The sequence below is a fragment of the Xiphophorus hellerii genome, chromosome 19 (assembly GCF_003331165.1).
Source record: "Xiphophorus hellerii strain 12219 chromosome 19, Xiphophorus_hellerii-4.1, whole genome shotgun sequence".
In the NCBI taxonomy this organism is placed as follows: domain Eukaryota; kingdom Metazoa; phylum Chordata; class Actinopteri; order Cyprinodontiformes; family Poeciliidae; genus Xiphophorus; species Xiphophorus hellerii.
The window spans coordinates 6,961,982-6,979,813 of NC_045690.1; the positions used below are offsets into that span (position 1 = coordinate 6,961,982).

A 17,832-nucleotide genomic window follows, 5' to 3' on the forward strand; every position below is an offset into this window, starting at 1 on the left:
TTGGAATGTCACCAAGCTTCATAACACAACACACACATTATAAAACTATGTTTAGAAGCATGAGATCTGATTTTTGTTTTAATTAAAAAAATAAGTATTTTTTAGTTACTGTTGTGATTAAAGAGTTCTTATGAGTGAAGTTTCACCTCAACCTGTAGTTAAGGATGTTCAGTTCAGATGCTGATTTGCAGGTAAATCTTCAGGATCAGGTGGAGAGACGTTACCGCACACCGTGCCTCACCCTCCGCCCTCTGCAGGGGTGAGGCAAGGCTGGGTGTGACTGGAGCTGCAGGAATGCAGTCGTGTGTGTTTCAAACTCTCGCCGCGGCTCTGAATTAGGTTCTCACACACACACACACAATCACCCATACAGCCTGCAACTGTGACATCAGGTAAATATGAAGTGACTGTGAGGACGGTGCTGCAGTTCTGCAGGTTTCTGTGAAACTGGACAAACAGCGTGAATCAGCTCAGTGGTGGAGTCAATTCGCCTGCGGAGTGAAACAATTTTAACTTTAACTCAGAGTTAAAGTCTTAAAAACTTGATTCAGATTCATTTTTTAAAACTTTTTCCAGATAATTTGGAACATGTAAGGAGGTTTTCTTCAGCATGTTGGCTTGGAGATGGCAGGTTGACAGCAAAGGGAAGAACTGGACCAATCACAGCTGTAAAATGACTTCATAACCTGTGACATAAGTGAGTATCACACAGGTAGGAGACTCGCACATCATGCCCTCAATAAAAAACAGAGACCATCCTGAACCTGTCATCAACAAACCAATGCATTTCTTATTCAAAGATGACATCAAAAACAGCAGCGGTATTATCGCTCACACAGGGTGAAAATTGAGTGTTGGTCTGAAAAACATCGGTCAATGACCGAGGCGAAACTCAACAGTTTCAAAGTTAGTGAACTTTGGATTCTCAGGGTCTCCATCACTTTGGTGTTTTGATAACGTAGGCAGATTGTTCTGCCTCTAAACTCAGTTTTTAGCCAATCAGTTAAATTCATTCAGTTTATTTTGATTTTAAATGTATTTGGCCAGTTTAACTGCAGGTAAGGTCCTGATAAACACAAGGTGATTAAATTCAACTTGCATACCTTTTTTTTTTCTATGTCCACTCATGCATTGAAGGTATTTAGTTGATCCAAATCAGTACATGAACATTATTCACTTCACTGAGTGTAGTCCTGTTAAATTAATGAATTCAGTATAGAGTACCCAAAAATTGTACTCTACTTTAATACATTTTTATTCAAGTAAAAGTAAAAAGTAACCATTCAAGAAATTACTTTGCAAAAAGGCGACTCAAGTACTAAGCGATCAAAATATCAATTGTTTAATATTTAAAAATTGCATAATCAGATGGACCAAAATAAAAAGTTCTGTGAAAATGTTGGCTTTGTAAGGACCGAAATGAAATGATTTTTTTTTTGTAACAAAATCAAACAAAAGAAAAAAAAATCCAAATCAATTTCTTTCACTTTAAAACTTATGAACAAAAACTGAGGCGTGTGTCTGTTTCTAATGAATTTTTGGTTAAAATAAGCTTCTTCCTTTCGGTACAACATCCAGAAATTTACCCAAGTAAAAGTTAAAAGTACTCCTGAAAGTATTTATTCCCAAAAAGTTACTCAAGTAAATGAAGCAGACTAATTGTGTCTTGTTACAACCCATCTCTGATCACAGGTCTGAGGAACTGATAATGCTGTTGACAGAAAATTCATGACGACAACAGAGTGAAAGTTGGTTCTGATAACTGTCCATGATCCAATCATTGCTGAGAGATTACAGGGTGATTATTATTTATGATTCAACCAGAAAGATAATCAGACTTAGATTAGCTGGAGACATAACTAGACCAAGACCAGGCGACTCAGAGTCTGACTGAAACTATTTGGTGGTCAGACTGACAACAGATCCATATAAAAGCAGGAAAACCAGAACTGGACCAGCAAGAGAGATTCCAACTGAGACCAAATGAGCAAAAACTCTAACTGAAAACTAGCAAATCAGAGACCAGGTCAACCAGAGTCAAACCTAACCCAACTGAACCAGAGTCCGGTTCGTTTGGGGAGTGTGAATGTGCAATCGAACTCTAATGTGGACAAAAAAAAGCTAACTCTAGTTCGGGAAATAACCTAGCTCTCGGTTTGATTAAAGTGAACTTTGGTGTGGTTCAAATGCATATATGAACGTGAAGACGACCAGAAACCACTCCAAAAGCAAGAAGTAGATTATAGGGCAGGGCATTCTGGGTAAATACAACCAAAGCAAACGTGCAAGTGGGAGAAATGGCTTGTGGTCTTTTAACAAAGACAAAAGAAATCCTTCAAACTCGAAATCTAATGGTACTCCATTTTTGTTTACATTTTTTAAAGAAGGAAGATGAACTCATGTCTTCTTCTGAGGTTTTTCTGTTGTCTCCTTCAGTGGTTTTTGGTGCAGTGCCCCCACAGACAAGGAAGGGAACAGGTTGTTTAATTAGTTTGACAGAGTGCAGTGTGAAATCGAACCACAGCAGCTAAAAATATAACAAATGTTACAACTTTGGTCCCCAGTTAATCTGAGTCTACCGAACTGCCAAACCAAATTGGTAAACCAGAGACCAAGCTAACCAGAGTCAGGCTGAGCTCAGCAGAACGGGTCCAGTTAAAACTAGAACTTGTCTTCGTGTTTTTTCTCTCTCTAGTCTAGACGTGTTGCAACCATGACGTCCGAGGAGAAACCGCAACAGTGGTGGAGCCTCACCACTCTGTTTCCGTGGTGCTACAAAGAACGTGATCATCGAACATCGTTCCCTGAAAATGTCGTGCCGATGCAGGTGTTGGAGCCCATGCCTCCTCCCCAGGAGCTGGACTCCCTGTTTGCTGAACTTGTGGTGCGTTCAGGAGCACAGTTTCTGTCAGAAATCTGATTACAGCTTCAGACATTAATCCCAATCTTTCTGTTTCTTCTGCAGAATGAACTGGGGTTATCAGATCAGAAGAAAGCAGCCATGTTTGCTTTGCCACCAGAAAAGAAGTGGGAGATTTACTGTTTCAATAAAAACGTAAGTGACTTCATTGGAAAAACTGGAAGTGAAACAAGCCCTCATCACAATGCTGCCACCACTTGTTTGACAGCTACAGGTGTAGATTTTAGAGTTGGTGGCAGAATGCAGACATGGAAACTGAGGGAGAGACTAAATAGCACATTGGAGCTGAACTAAGATTCAAATAAACTACAAACCAAGACGAAAAGATAAACACAGATCTAAAATAATAAAGTCAGCCACACAAAGAACAGAACACAAGAATAAAGTCAGAAATTAAACTCAAAAGAAATTAACCTACATGGCAATAGCTCTTGAACTGTGTCACAGAGGAATTAATATGGTACGATCTAATGGATATATATGGAAAAAACTAAAATAAATGGTAAAAACAAACATAGATGAAAACCAAATGCTCAAGAATTGTGACAGTTTTATTTGTTTGAACTGATTATCTTGATATTTATCATTTTTAGAAAAATAATCAAGACTTTTCCAACTTGTGCAAATCTGAGTTTTCCATTTCAGATCTTTGCTGAATTTCTTAAATTTTTCTGATTATTGATCAATCCAACAAGAAATATCAGTCAAATCCTTTTTTCAACTGGATGCACTCCATCATCACCACTATCCAGATGTTTGTAGGCATTGGTCTTCTCCAGTCAAGACATTTTCTATAACCTTTACCAGCACTTGGTAAAATAATTAAATTAATTTATGGATTTGATGTATAATTATGCAAAAAAATCAACATTAAATATTAACATATTGTTTAAAATTAATTGAAATTTTATTTGTATCATTCCACTCTGGGTAAAAGAACTCTTCCAAGAAAAAACAAACTTTACAAACATACAAATAAATTATGTATGGATTTAAATATTTGCCCAGAACCCTAAAGGTAAGAGAAATATTTACAAATATTTAGAGCCTAGTTAAAAATGGCACCACGGCTGGTTTAGTGTGGGATCTAATATAGTCCAGTGTTATGTTGCATTCCAGTTACTTGGCATGCAGCTGGGTTTGATGTCAGACCCGAGATTACATCATTAATTACAAAGATAAAAGTTCACCAATGGGATGTCTATGAACGTTGATCACAAAAGCTCTCGTGAACAATTTTAAGATTTATTTTCCATAAGTAAAATTTTGAATTTTTTCAGTTTAGATTTGCAGGCGTTACATGTCATATTTAGATGCACTTTTAAAAGCATGCTTTGGAAAATAAACATGTTTCCACCACTTATTACTGTTGATGCGAGGAGCGGCCATATTGGAACGCCAAGTTTGCCTTACAAGTCATAACTGGAGATAGTTGGAGTTGCTCCCAGTTCCCCTGTGGGAAATCTGACTTTGAAGGGTGTTCCAGTTGATTTTTTCTGACTGGGAAGTTGGAATTTCCCAGCTCCAAGTACAACTTGAATGCATCATTAGAGTGTATGCTGATGACTGTATGGTGTTTTATACTGTGTGTGTTTTTAGGATGCAGCTGAGGATAAAGGGGCAACCAGCTGGCCTCAGTATTACATCAACCAGCTCAACTCCATGGCTGTTGTGAGTTATTTCTGAATATTTTTTCCACCATCTACCACCAAAAGAAGGATGTAAAACTAAGTTAGCTGAACTGTTTGAAACACTGAGGTGTTGTGTTGATGTGAGTCCTGATTTCTTAGATAAAGCCTGTGGTGGCATCGGAAGAAGAAGAGCAAGTCAGGCTGAAACAGGTTAATGGTCTGAAAACAGCGCTGCGGACTGAGCCAATAAGGTTTACCTTCTTACTCAAAGGAACCAACGTCTCTCCGACCTCCAGAGAATTTCAGATTAACTAACTTCACTGACCTTCTGCAGTTTTGTGACCAGCTTCCTTAACCAGGATGGCCTCTCCTGCATCCTTAACTTCCTCAAGTCCATGGACTACGAAACGGTTGAATCCCAGATCCACACTTCTCTGATCGGCTGCATCAAGGCCCTGATGAACAGCTCTGAGGGCAGAACTCATGTCCTGGAACACCCAGAGAGCATCAACATCATCGCTCAAAGCCTAGCTGCAGACAACATCAAAACCAAGGTGTGTGGATGCTGCTTTTACAGCCTTTTAAACATAAACATGCTGAAAAGATTAGAAATTAGGGACAAAACAATTATTCGCGATTAATCAATTATCAAAATAATCATCAACTATTTTAGTAATCGATTAATCGTGGTGTATACAGATTTTAAAAAGGCCATTTAGTAAACAAAAACAACATATGCAGAGCAGTAATTACGCCAAAGCTTTAAAAACAGATTACAAAAATAGATACACTTTGCATTTAAGATAAAAACAGCTTTGTTTGTAAATATGTTTTAGCCAAAACTCCTCAAGTGGGATAGTTTTAGCTTCACCTTGTTCAAATACTAAAGGTATAACACATAGGCAATAAAATGCTTTTCTTATTTAAGAAAAAATGTATTTGTTTCTTTTAATATATTTCTAATATTGTATAAAAAAGGCTTTAGTGGATGAATGAAAAATCCAATTAATCGATTAATCGTCAGAAAAAAATGATAGATTAATCAGTTACTGAAATAATCGTTAGTTCCAACGCTGTTAGAGGTCAGAGTGCCTCGTGTGATTTGACATTTTTTCAGCACATTACTTTGTCAATGTGCTTTTGCCTCATTGATGTAATAGACATAATTAGTGTTAAGTGTTCAGTTCCCTCAGTCTTTTCTCCCAGCTGCTGTTCTGATTACGCCACAGTAGAGAGAAGCTGGACAGGTAAGGAACTTCCTGCTTTACCTGTATTACGCTGCGCTCCACCCACTTTTCACATTTCCTGTTCTCCAAGAACCTTGCGACATGTTCAGAAAGTCTGATTTTCTGAAATAAATTCACCGACAAACACCTAAAGACACGTTAGACAGGATGACGTAAAATCTACCCCATAGCTGCTACTGTAGGCATGTAGACATAGTTTTAACCCTGTAATTTCCTGTTGCTCATTGAATATCTACGCACTAAACATAGACTCAGAACAGCATCTGGCCCCTCCCTTCCTCACCTAAACATCAAACAGACCAAACCTGTAAAATCCTGACTCTGATAGATTCCCAGACCCAAAACCTCTGGGGGAATTTCAGCTATGCAGTCAGAGTTTGTTCTTAGAATTTATTTGCCAGTATAAACATGAGAGTCAGATGCAAGTTTCACTTCATCAGGCCAGCTGGAGGGGGAATGAGAAAAACATGCACGTAAATGGCTAGCTACCATGCGTTTTGCACATTTTTCTACTTCTGTTTGTGTTTCTGCTGTTTCTAAAAAAAACCCCAAATGCTTAAAGAAATGCCCAGATGTTTTTTTAGGCAACAAGTTAATGTTATTTGGTGTCTGGACAATGAGGCATTTCAAAAAACCTTCTGAATATAACGTCAGAAATCAGCAGGCACCTGCCCCTCACCTAGCAACCCCAGGGAATCAAAGCCTGTTACCTAGCAACCCAACTGGAGTTCCATTAATCACCTAGCAACGCAAGTGGACCTCCAGCACATTTGGTCAGCTGGTTTTACCTCTGTACAATGGCTGCTGGTTTTGTTGTTGAGTTACTATCCAGAAGCCACTTGCTGCATTCTTACTGGTTGCGCATGAGGTCCTACTTCTGCTTTTCAAAGATGTATAGTTGTATAATTGCACATAGATTTGCAGATATTTTCACGTATGAGTGTAAACGTTGAGTTGCGGCGTGGCCATCAGCAGCTTATTTGGATTTAAAGTGACAAGATGCTGTAAAGCAGCTCATTCTGAAAGGAGTTCAGGACTGAGCAGATGAAAATGTAATTGTATGAGAATGATTTTGTGCAAGAAAATGTAATGAAAATGTTTTGTAAAGTCCATAGACCTATCCTAACTTAGGAAGCATAATGGTTGACCTTTAAAAAGCTGATCTCGTGTCTGACGTCTGGCTGTTTTTATCCGTATCCCAAGGTGGCCGTCTTGGAGATCCTCGGCGCTGTGTGTCTGGTCCCAGGAGGCCATAAGAAGGTTCTGAATGCCATGGTCCACTACCAGACGTTTGCCTCAGAGAGGACTCGCTTCCAGGTCTGCTTTTCCCTCTGGCTTTTAACCAACCCTAACTATACAGAAACCAAATCTCTGTTACCTTGTGGGAAGTTTTTATCAGTTTGAGAGATTTCTACTGGTCTCTGCAATTCTACGTATGGGAACCAGATATGAAAGGTAGATCTACAAAAATATTTCAACAATCTGCAAACTGCAGCTGAAAGTTCAGAGTCCGGATGAACAGCTTCTATTTGGTAAGTCTGCTGTTGCACACACAGGAATTCAACCAAAGGCATTCACATGATGCAAGCATTGAACAAATACAACTAGAAAATAAAAGTTTGGTCCCCTGCTAGAAGGTAAAGAAGGAAAAAGAAACCTCACTTTTGATTTTTAAATCTGAAAACTTGAATAGTGACGAGTCTGTGGGGTGACAGAGAGTTGATTTTGTTTCTGGTGAACCGTTTTTGTCTTGATTTGGACATGTTTCCGATCAGATTACAACACATTTTCACTTTTAAGGTGAAGTCTATCTCATTAAACTCTCCTAAAATTGCATGACCTGTCTGGAATAATTGTTTCTGAAAACCTCGATATTTTTGTCTCATTTGAAGAAAGCACCAGATTCCAGGAGAGTTCAGTATAATTCTCCTTTTTTACAAAGTGTTTTTCTTTGCATGATTAGAACCAGAAGAAAGTTCAGGATTAGAAATTACACTTCAAGTTACGATTGGAGCTGGTGAATCAAGAATTAAACTTATTAATAAACCTCATATTTATTCACTAATTATTAAATTGAGCAAAAACATACAGATTTGAATGCTAACAGAGACAAAGAGTGCTAATTAATCTGCAGAGGACTGACTAACAGCAATTTTAAACTCCAAAATGAAGGTTACAGGAAGTGAATGGTTAACTTTTAAAGGGAAAACATGCAGTTGTGATAATGTTGGTGCCTATCTCTAGAGGTCCCTGAACGAGAGGCGGTGTATCCTGGATATGTTGAAACGCAAACACTCAATCCGTTTCAGAGACCAACTGAGACCCAAAGCACATAATTTTGGATTTACAATACATTCAGAATAAAAACACTCACTTAACCCAAATGAGTCTTTCAAACAAAAAAACAAACAGTTTTGTGTGTGAGAAAGTATTTACACACACAAACTTTACACAAACTGATGGCCAGTGTATTTTATTGGGATTTTATGTGAAAGGCCAACACAAAGCAGGTATAAAATATATAAGCGTTTCATATCAATCGATATTGAAAAATATTGATTCATTTTTTGTTTAAAATATCTGGTGGTGTAACCTTTCTTAGTCCATAGTTTCCCTTCCACGCCCTTGTTTTATTTATTCTTAGTAAGTTATTAGGCACATGTGGAAGTTACTTTACAGATTGTTGCTAGGTAACCAAAGAGTGAGAGAGTTGCTAGGTAACCAGAGAGTGAGTGAGATAATTAATGCCACTTGTGTTTTATTGTTGACTTACAATCCAGAAACCACTTATTGTATTCTTCTTGGTTGCGCAGCAGGCTTCACTTCTGCTTTTCAAAGATGTATGGTTGTATAATTGTGCATCTGTTTGCAGCCATTTTTATGTGTCAGCATAAAAGTTGAGTTAGGGGGCGTGGCCAGCAGCAGCTCATGTGGATTTAAAGTGACAGCAGCTCATTCTGAAGGAAGGCGGAACCGACCAAACTAAATTATTATTTCATTATCTAAGAATGATTTTGTGCAAAAAATGTAATGAGAATATTTTGTATCTCCCATAAAGCTATTCTAACTTGTTCAAGGAAGCACATTGGGTCATCTTTAACATGTTTCCTGTGAGCAGAACCTGATGATCGACTTGGACCGGTCCACAGGTCGCCACAGTGACATCAGCCTGAAGACGACCATCATGTCCTTCATCAATGCTGTTCTCAGTCAGGGAGCAGGAGAGGTAAGCAAAGTTTCTTTTTTCTCTCTTCTTTGATCGGTTCGTCTCCTTCAGGTCTTCTGTTAAATCTGATCTCAGGACAATCTGAACTTCCGGATCCATCTGCGCTACGAGTTCCTGATGTTGGGCATCCAACCAATCCTCGACAAGCTTCGGTCCCGTGAGGACAGCACCCTGGACAGGTAGGTCAGGTGTTCGCCCTGCAGACCGAGTCAGTGTTTGCTCTTTGGACTTAATCTGCTTCTTTTCAGGCACATAGACTTTTTTGAGAAGCAGAGGACTGAAGATGAAGCTCAGATTGCTAAACGCTTTAAAACTGTAAGTAACTCCCACATTTAGATGGTTCAGATTGGAAGCTGTGTTGATAACCTGATGTTCTCTGCTGCTCCTCAGACCCACATCGACACTAAGAGTGCGAGCCAGATGTTTGATGTGATCAAGAGTAAACTGAGCCACACTGAAGCTTACCCTCATTTACTGTCTGCTCTGCAGCACTGCCTCATAATTCCATGTAAAACTCTTACGTTGTTATATTGTTCTATCTCCTCAGCTAAGAGCAACATTAATTTTAACGTATTTACTCGGTTCTGTATGCAGATAATAACAGCAGGATGTCGGTTCAGTACTGGGTGCTGTTGGACCGGATCATTCAGCAGCTGGTTCTGCAGACGGATAAAGGCGAAGATCCAGATGTGGCACCGCTGGGGGATTTCAACATGAAGAATGTTCTGAGCATGTGAGTTCAGACATTTGAACAGGAAAAAAGTTGAAAACACAACAGAGAATGTTGAAAAACTAAGAACTTCCTAAGAACTTTAGGTTTGAAGTTTTCTAGGAAAAACCTGAAATTTTCCAAGTTTCAAAAGTCGAAGATTTTTGACTTTTGAAAATTTTGTGAGTTTGAAAAATATTTTTACAAATTTGAAACTCAAAAATCTCAGAAGTTTCTTATAGGAAATCTTTGAGATTAATTTCAGAATTTCTTAGTTTTTTGTTGCAAATTTTTGACTTCTTTTCTAGTAAATTTCTGACATTAATCTAAAAATGTCTTAGGTTTTTTTTTTCTTGCACATTTTGGACTTTTGGATCTTGTTTTTTCAAGGAAATTTCTAAGATAAAAATCAAAATGTTTCAGTTTTGGTGGAATTTACTCATTCTTTTTCATTTACATTGGCCTGAGTGTGATGTTGTGCATTGTCTACAGAGGTCAGTAGTGATGATTTTCTGCTAAATGCCAGAATTACATCACAGGTGAATTAACCTGAAGTTGTGTTTTTGCGCTTTAACAGGCTGGTGAAAGAAAATGAGATGAAACGGTGGAAAGAAGAAGCAGATGAAATGCGAAAAGGTAAAACAAACATTTCTCCACATTTAACCTGCGAGTCTCTGCGGATGTCAGAAAAATAAACGATGTGTCACCTTCTCAGAGCATCAGAAGCTGCACCAACGCCTTGAGAAGAAAGAGAGGGAGTGTGAAAGCAAGAATAAAGAAAAAGAGGAGTTTTTTGAGATGCTGAACAAGGTGAAAACCAAGCTGGAGCGAGAAAGCGACGAGCACAAACGAACTAAGCTACAAGTGGAGGAGCTGAACGCTCGACTGCAACAGCTCAGTTCTGTAAGCTCAACCATTTAAACTCACATGATTAAAGTCTCAGTCTCTGAATATCCTGTTCTGTTTCTTCATATTGTGGCTCTGAAGAAGCTCTTCTTTTGTTCTAGAGCTCAAGCATCCCAGGAGGACCTCCAATCACCCCTAGTGGCTTAGTTTCACCTGTTTCAACCCCCACTGCTCCTGGTTCTGCTCCTCCACCACCTCCTCCTGGAGCACCTCCACCTCCACCACCTCCTCCTCCTCCTGCCCCAGGACTTACTTTAGGGGTGACAGAGAAGAAGAAGAACATCCCTCAACCGTCCAGCCCACTGAAGTCCTTCAACTGGAGTAAATTACCAGAGGTAAATTTAACTTCCTTCTGGATTTATTTTTTTCTGAGTTAGTTCATTGTGCAAAGCAGCTGCAGATTTAACTTTTCAAACCAAATAAGACACTGATGTTTTTACGGGTTCAGCATCCTCTTCAAGCTGCAACTGTGGATGGATAAATCATCCATCCATTTATTGTCTTGAATTTATCCAAGATTGGGATGGGGGGTTAGTATATCCAAGAGGGAATCCCAGCAAATTCCTCCAGGTCCTTCTTGGTGATCCTAAAGCATTCCCAGCTCATAAGTGACATGTCATCCATGTACATCCAGAAACAACTGGAACTGTTTTAAGGGGAACCTATTATGCAAAATTCATATTTTGCATGTTTTTATATATCCATTTGGGTTTCAACTACTTCTGGAAACAGCCCAAGCACTTACAAAAATCACCCAGACATTTTTGTGGTAATAAATTAAAAATTTTTTTAATCAAAAACCTGTCAAATGTTTAGTTGTTATTGACAGAAACTGTGCTGTTACCTAGCAACCAAAACTGAGCTGCAGCACATTAGGTCAGCTGTTTTTTTTGTTGTTGTCTTACTATCCAGAAACCACTTGCTGCATCCTCGTTGGTTGTGAAGGAGGCTCAACGTCTGCTTTTCAAAGTTGTATGGTTTTATAAGTGCAAAAATGTTTGCAGCCATTTTTAAGTGCGAGTGTAAACGTTGAGTTGGGGGGCTTGGCCAGCAGCAGCTTATTTGGATTTTAAGTGGCAAGAGCCACTAACTCTGCACTGATTCCACTGATGTCAAAAGGCTCAGATTGTTTTGAAATTAAACTACACTGATGGCGATGACATTTATTAAGGTAATTGTTTGTTTGTTTCAGGCGAAGATAACAGGAACCATCTGGAAAGAAATCGACGATAAAGATGTGTTCAAAGTTCTGGATCTGCAGGAGTTTCAGAAGACTTTTTCAGCTTACCAGCGACCAACGGTAACACAACATACATACAATAAACTCAGTTTACATGCACTGACTTTGTCTCTTTGTAAACAGAGCTGTTGGACTTTGTTGGAGCTATTTGTGTGTTTTTACAGAAAGAAACTGGTGAAGCTGAGTCTGTTAAAAAAGTCAAGGAGTTGTCGGTGATCGACGGCCGTCGAGCGCAGAATTGCAACATCCTGTTGTCTAAGTCAGTATGAATTTCTGGCTGTAGGTGTGGGCAACTTTGGGTCAGTCTTAGTTCCTGTTTCTGGGTCAGAGTAAGAATCTATTACTCTGCCTTTTGAGAATATGTTGGTCAGTCCAAGATCCTGTTTCTGGAACTGGGTCAAGTTTTAAGTTTGGGGGTTCAGTCTGAGAACTTTCTTCTGGTTCTGGTCTAGTTCAGGTCCTGTTGGTTGGTCAGGATCAGTTTCAGGTTTGTGGATCCATCTCATATCCTTTTTTTGGGTCTTGGTCAGTTCCCCTGATGGTTTTTCATTCTGATAAGCTGCAGCTCGTGGGGCCGGGTCAGTTCTCTAAGTATTGCTCAGTTTTGGATCCTGATTGGCGGGTTGGGTCAATGTTTGAGTTTGTGTGTGACAGATTGAAGATGACCAACGAGGAGATCTGCCAGGCCGTGATGAGCATGGATGATCAGGAGGAGTTGCCCAAAGACATGTTGGACCAGGTATGAAACCGAAGAGACCGAAGCTCGAGTCTTTCAGACTTTGAGTGACTCAGACGATGAATTAAACAGAGATTTTCTTGCTGTGTGTGTCTCAGCTGTTGAAGTTTGTCCCTGAGAAGAGTGACGTCGATCTTTTAGAGGAACACAAACACGAGCTGGAGCGCATGGCCCGAGCCGACCGCTTCCTGTATGACATGAGCAGGTGTGTAACATCACCAACACCTGGTCGGGGTGTGAGTTTGCTAACTGACTCTGGGGCAGGAAAAGAGTCAGTTTGTAGTCCCAAAGGAACTATGAACTCCATGATAGTGGCATAAAAAGGTGGGATCTGATTAGAGGTGCAAAAAATGGTGGAAGAAAGGGACCTGAGAGCTTCAAGAAGGTTAAAGGTGACATGTTAAACAGCTTAGAATAATCTGTAGACCATATAAAACATGGTCATTACATTTTTTACACAAAGTAATCCTTAGATAATGAGATTTTAGTCTGATTAGTTCTGCCTGTTTGAAGCTCCTGTCAGAATGAGCTGCTTTAGGGCGTCTTGTCACTTTAAATCCAAATAAGCCGCCCCACCCAACGCAACGTTTACACTCAACACATGAAAATACATATTTGAAAAGCAGAAGTAGAGCCTCACGCACAACCAAACAAAAATGTAGAAAGTGGTTTCTGGATGGTAAGTCAACAACAAAACACTTGTATTTTCCAGCAGCCATTGTACAGAGCATATAGTGGTAAACCAGCTGAGTCAATGTGCTGGAGCTCAGCTTGGGTTGCTAGGTAACGGGCTGGGCTTGGTTGAGGTTGCTAGGAAACGGTTCACTGTCAATGGAATGTGATGTAACAATTTTGAAACGGCTCAATTTCCAGACACCAAAAAACAATAACTTATTGCCAAAACACATGTGGGTGTTTTTTAAGCTCTTGGGCTTTTTTCTGAACAAGTAGAGACCCAAATGGAAGAACAAAAATGTGAATTTTGAATAATAGGTCTTCTTTAAGCTTTGTAGGGTTTTTCTGTGTGGAGTTAACATTTTATTTTTGGGTACTCCAGCTTCCTTGTCACTGTGTGTACCTTAAACCTGCAAATATTAAGAAAGAACACAAGACAGATTCAAAAGTGAACTAGTCTCAACTTGTTGGAGTATTCTAATAAAAATGAACAAGAATTACTTTAATCCATCCCTCCGTCCAGTTTTATTCTTACCATCAGATCTTTTTCGCTAAACTTGCTCAAAGATATCAGTATTATAAAAGAAAATGTCACTTATTTTGTGGGAACTAGTTGGATCTCTCCCAGTTATACCAACTAAATATTTTCTTCTGGTCAACCAGAATCAACCACTACCAGCAGAGACTCCAGGCTCTTCACTTCAAGAAGAAGTTCAATGATCGACTGGCCGAAGTCAAGCCTAAAATTGAAGGTAGGAGTTCAGAGGTCAGTGCACCTTCCTTCCTCGCTGTCCTCTTCCTCATCCTCTTTCCTCTTCCAGCTCTCAAGGTTGCCTCCACGGAGGTGATCCACAGCCAGGCGCTCCGTCAGCTCCTGCAGGTGGTTCTGGCCCTCGGGAACTACATGAACAAAGGACAACGGGGAAACGCCTATGGGTTCAAAGTTTCTAGCCTCAACAAGATGGTTGACACCAAGTCCAGCATTGACAGGTTTGACTCCAAACTCCTTCAGATCCCTGCAGATCTGCAGCTTGATGGTGTGAAGGTCTGACTGACTGATGCTGTGTTTGCAGAAACATCACTCTGCTGCACTACATGATCACTGTGCTGGAGGAAAAGTTTCCAAGAGCCGCATCTTTCCGCAAAGAGCTGCAGAACGTTCAAGAAGCTTCTAAAGTCAAGTAAATAGAAAACACACCCAAATACACATGTTGGAGCACTTTTATGTTCCTGCTTTAACTGTGATCACTAATATCACCGCCTTCCTGAATGTCTGTGCAGCATGACGGAGTTGGAGAAGGAAATAAACACTCTGAAGTCTGGTCTGAAGAGCATTGATGCAGTAAGCTCAACAGAAGCATGAAATACCTGCTGAACTTTGCAGGATTTATATTTACATGCATGTTTGTGTGCAGGAGCTGCAGTACCAGCAGGAACAATCTTCCCAGCGTCCAGTGGATAAGTTTGTGTCTGTGGTCAGTCAGTTCATCACCGTGGCTTCCCTCAACTTCTCAGATGTAGAAGATTCTTTGCAAGAAGCTAAAGATCTGGTGAGTTGTTGTCAAATATTGTCCTGCAGGTTCCTCATATTGTTGCATTAGTACAGTTTCCTTAACCTTTTACAGTTTGTGATCCAGACTGAATATTTCTTTCAAAAATTATTTTTGATAGTTGATTAAAATTAGACAAACGAGTTAGTTCAGTTCTTAAGTTTAATCTTATTTTTGTTTGAATTTATTACATCATGATTGGATTATTTACACTGGCTTCCTGTTTTGTATCAGATAGATTTTAAGATTCTTTTAACAGCTTATGAAGTTTTAAGTGGGTTGGTGACTTCTTATCAATCAATCAAATTTTATTTGTATAGCACATTTCAGCAGCAAGGCATTTCAAAGTGCTTTACATCATATCTCACACAAAAGCACAAAGTCATGCAACAGAATCAACAATCAAAACATTACACTAAGTCGTTAAATTCATGATTGATTACGCTTCAAGTGCGACTCTAAACAGGTGGCTTTTTAGTCAAGATTTAAAGGAAGTCAGTGTTTCAGCTGTTTTACAATTTTCTGGAAGTTCGTTCCAGATTTGTGGTGCATAGAAGCTGAATGCTGCTTCTCCTCGTTTGGTTCTGGTTCTGGGGATGCAGAGCAGACCAGAACCAGAAGACAAGAGAGGCCTGGAAGGTTGAAACAATTAGTTTCCAGAACTCTGAGATAAAATAATCTGTTGGTATTAAATGTCCCTCAGACTCGACTTAAGAGCAAAGGAGATTATGCTTCCTCCGTTGTTGCTCTTAATAAGTTTCAAATTAGATCTCCCCACAGTCTTAAAACTTATTGTGATGTTTTATTTTATTCTGATTTCATATTTTTCATGAGTCCCTGTGCAGCAATTTAGTGCAGTTTCAAGCTGTTTCTAAATAAATGTAATATTGACATTGAAAACAGCAGAGCTCTGAACTTCAGGACGTCAGCATGCTGTCAACAAACTCTTGAATTCGTGTTTTTCTGCTGAAGTTTGTAAAAGCACTGACACACTTTGGAGAGGACTCGTCCAAGCAGCAGCCGGACGACTTCTTTGGGGTCTTCAACACTTTCCTCTCGGCGTACTCTGAAGCCCGGCAGGATAACGAGGACATCGCCCGACGGCAGGAGGAGGAGGAGAAACGGGCCCTGGCGGAGGCTCAGGTCAGTGGAGATCCTGCCTGAGGTTCTTCAGAAGCTTCATCACCTCACCGGAATCCGGCTCTTTGTGTTTGTCCCTGCAGAAGAAGAAGGACCGGGAGCAGAGGATGAGGAAGGCCACGTCAGTCGAGAAAGAGGAAGGAGGAGAGTTTGATGACCTGGTGTCCGCGCTGCGATCCGGAGAGGTCTTCGAGAAAAAAGTGACCAAAGACAAAAAGCAAAGGCAAAGGCCAGCGTCGAGCTTCAGCCAGTACCAGGACAGCTAGTAACCGGGTTAACTGGAACTGAGGCGGAACCAGTGTCATGACTGTAATAACCAGTAACTGGCTCGCTGGGACTGGAGCTGAAACAGAAACAGTTCACAACCAGGACAGCTTCACTGGAACTGGACGGAACCAGTTGGAACTGTGGAACTGGAACTGTGACTGGAACATAATGTTCATCAGAACCAGCTCACTGGTGTGACGATGGTTTCACCCTGAAGAAATGATTTTGCTTGATAAGCAAAACATTTAAATGGAAAATATAAAAACTCAAGTTAGTTTGTTTCTAAAAAAACATTCTGGGCCATTTTAATGGAACTAAATTTCTTCACATTTCACCTTCAAACGAACCCAGAAAGAGCTGAAACATTCCCATCACATCTGATATGTTTCTGAGACCAGTTAAAGCTGCAGTACGTAACTTTTATATAAAAATATATATATATTTTTTACATATTTGTTAAAACTCATGTGTAATGTAAACGATAATCTGTGAAAAGATCAATCTTGTCCTGATCCCCCTGAGCTGCGACTGCTGTCTGAAGAAATGCACCGCTGCCCACCAAAACAACCAATCAGAGCCAGGAGGAGGAGCTTAGCGCTGTCAATCATCCTCATGGAGAAACGACTTACTATTACTGAAAACAGTCAATAGTTGCTATGCTAACTAGCCTCAGCATTCACAACAGGCTTTGCTAGGTGCATATGGTGATTGACAGCGGTAAGCCCAGCCTCCTGACTCTGATTGGTTGTTTCTAGTTTGCACAGGAGAAAAAGAGGAGCTTGATTTTTTTTCCCCACAGATTATCTGTCTCAAATCAAACTGACACCATAGTGACAGTGTCAATAAAAAATAAAAAATTATATATATATATATATATTAGTATATATATATGTATATATATATGCAATATATATATATATATATATATATATATAAGTTACATACTGCATTTTAAGTCTTTCATCACATCAAAGAATAAGTTGAAATATTTAGAAAGAAACTATAAAATAACTCTCACCAATCCACCTGACAGTGAAAACACAGGGTCTGTTTATTATTATAATTATTTATTGTTTGTTAAAACACTTTGTCATTATATTCGTGATTCTAAAAGGGACGTGCAATAACAGAACCATCAGTTGATTATCAATGCGTATTTATGTCTGATTAATTATTAAACAAGTTTAATTATGTTTTATAATCAGTTAATATAATGAACAAAATATTCCAAGATGATGGTTTTACATACATTAATTTAAGAATTTTAAAATTGTATATTTAAATAATAATGTGCCTGTTCTTGGCCTGATTTATGTTTATTTCTGTTAAACTGTATCTTGTTTCTCTATGACTCACTTTCATAATAAACTGAGTGTTGAATAAAAATGTTCCTGAGCTGGAAGAGAGTAAACACGGCTGACTTTTGATGGGTTATAAATCACATCCTTGTTTTTTGATACACACTGGCACACTTTAATACATCTGAATACAACTGAAAGGTTAATTATTTCCAAAACTTTATTCCAAAGTAATAAAAAAGTCACACATCAGCAGGTTTTCTGTGTATTTTATGCATAAAAATAAA

The 17,832-nt window shown here is 39.3% G+C and overlaps 1 protein-coding gene across 4 annotated transcripts; it reads left to right on the forward strand.

The window, feature by feature from the left end:
• The first annotated feature begins 292 nt into the window (after positions 1 to 292).
• Positions 293 to 17,797, forward strand: daam1a (dishevelled associated activator of morphogenesis 1a). 4 transcript variants are annotated; one of them, XM_032547516.1, is made up of 27 exons: positions 293 to 392; positions 577 to 697; positions 2,696 to 2,884; positions 2,966 to 3,055; positions 4,520 to 4,591; positions 4,711 to 4,802; positions 4,886 to 5,105; positions 7,002 to 7,115; positions 8,917 to 9,024; positions 9,100 to 9,203; positions 9,273 to 9,339; positions 9,415 to 9,532; positions 9,619 to 9,757; positions 10,311 to 10,369; positions 10,449 to 10,636; positions 10,741 to 10,974; positions 11,832 to 11,939; positions 12,044 to 12,138; positions 12,534 to 12,618; positions 12,714 to 12,820; positions 13,954 to 14,042; positions 14,112 to 14,280; positions 14,364 to 14,471; positions 14,572 to 14,632; positions 14,706 to 14,840; positions 15,813 to 15,983; positions 16,064 to 17,797. In XM_032547516.1, exons 3-27 carry the CDS (start codon positions 2,714 to 2,716, stop codon positions 16,244 to 16,246), a joined length of 3,087 nt encoding a protein of 1,028 aa, XP_032403407.1. In that variant the 5' UTR covers positions 293 to 392; positions 577 to 697; positions 2,696 to 2,713; the 3' UTR covers positions 16,247 to 17,797. The 4 variants fall into 4 exon arrangements, with proteins under 4 accessions (XP_032403407.1, XP_032403408.1, XP_032403406.1 ...); XM_032547517.1 differs by lacking the exon at positions 293 to 392 and having other exon boundaries at positions 406 to 712; XM_032547515.1 differs by lacking the exon at positions 293 to 392 and having other exon boundaries at positions 406 to 697.
• Positions 17,798 to 17,832: the final 35 nt, after the last annotated feature.

Bases quoted from the DNA above. Each gene is read 5' to 3' on its own strand.
- daam1a (XM_032547516.1), top strand. From the start codon at position 2,714: ATGACGTCCGAGGAGAAACCGCAACAGTGGTGGAGCCTCACCACTCTG. The intron at 9,533-9,618 runs GTAAAACTCTTA...TTCTGTATGCAG, and splicing joins GCACTGCCTCATAATTCCAT to ATAATAACAGCAGGATGTCG. The intron at 14,841-15,812 runs GTGAGTTGTTGT...TTTCTGCTGAAG, and splicing joins TGCAAGAAGCTAAAGATCTG to TTTGTAAAAGCACTGACACA.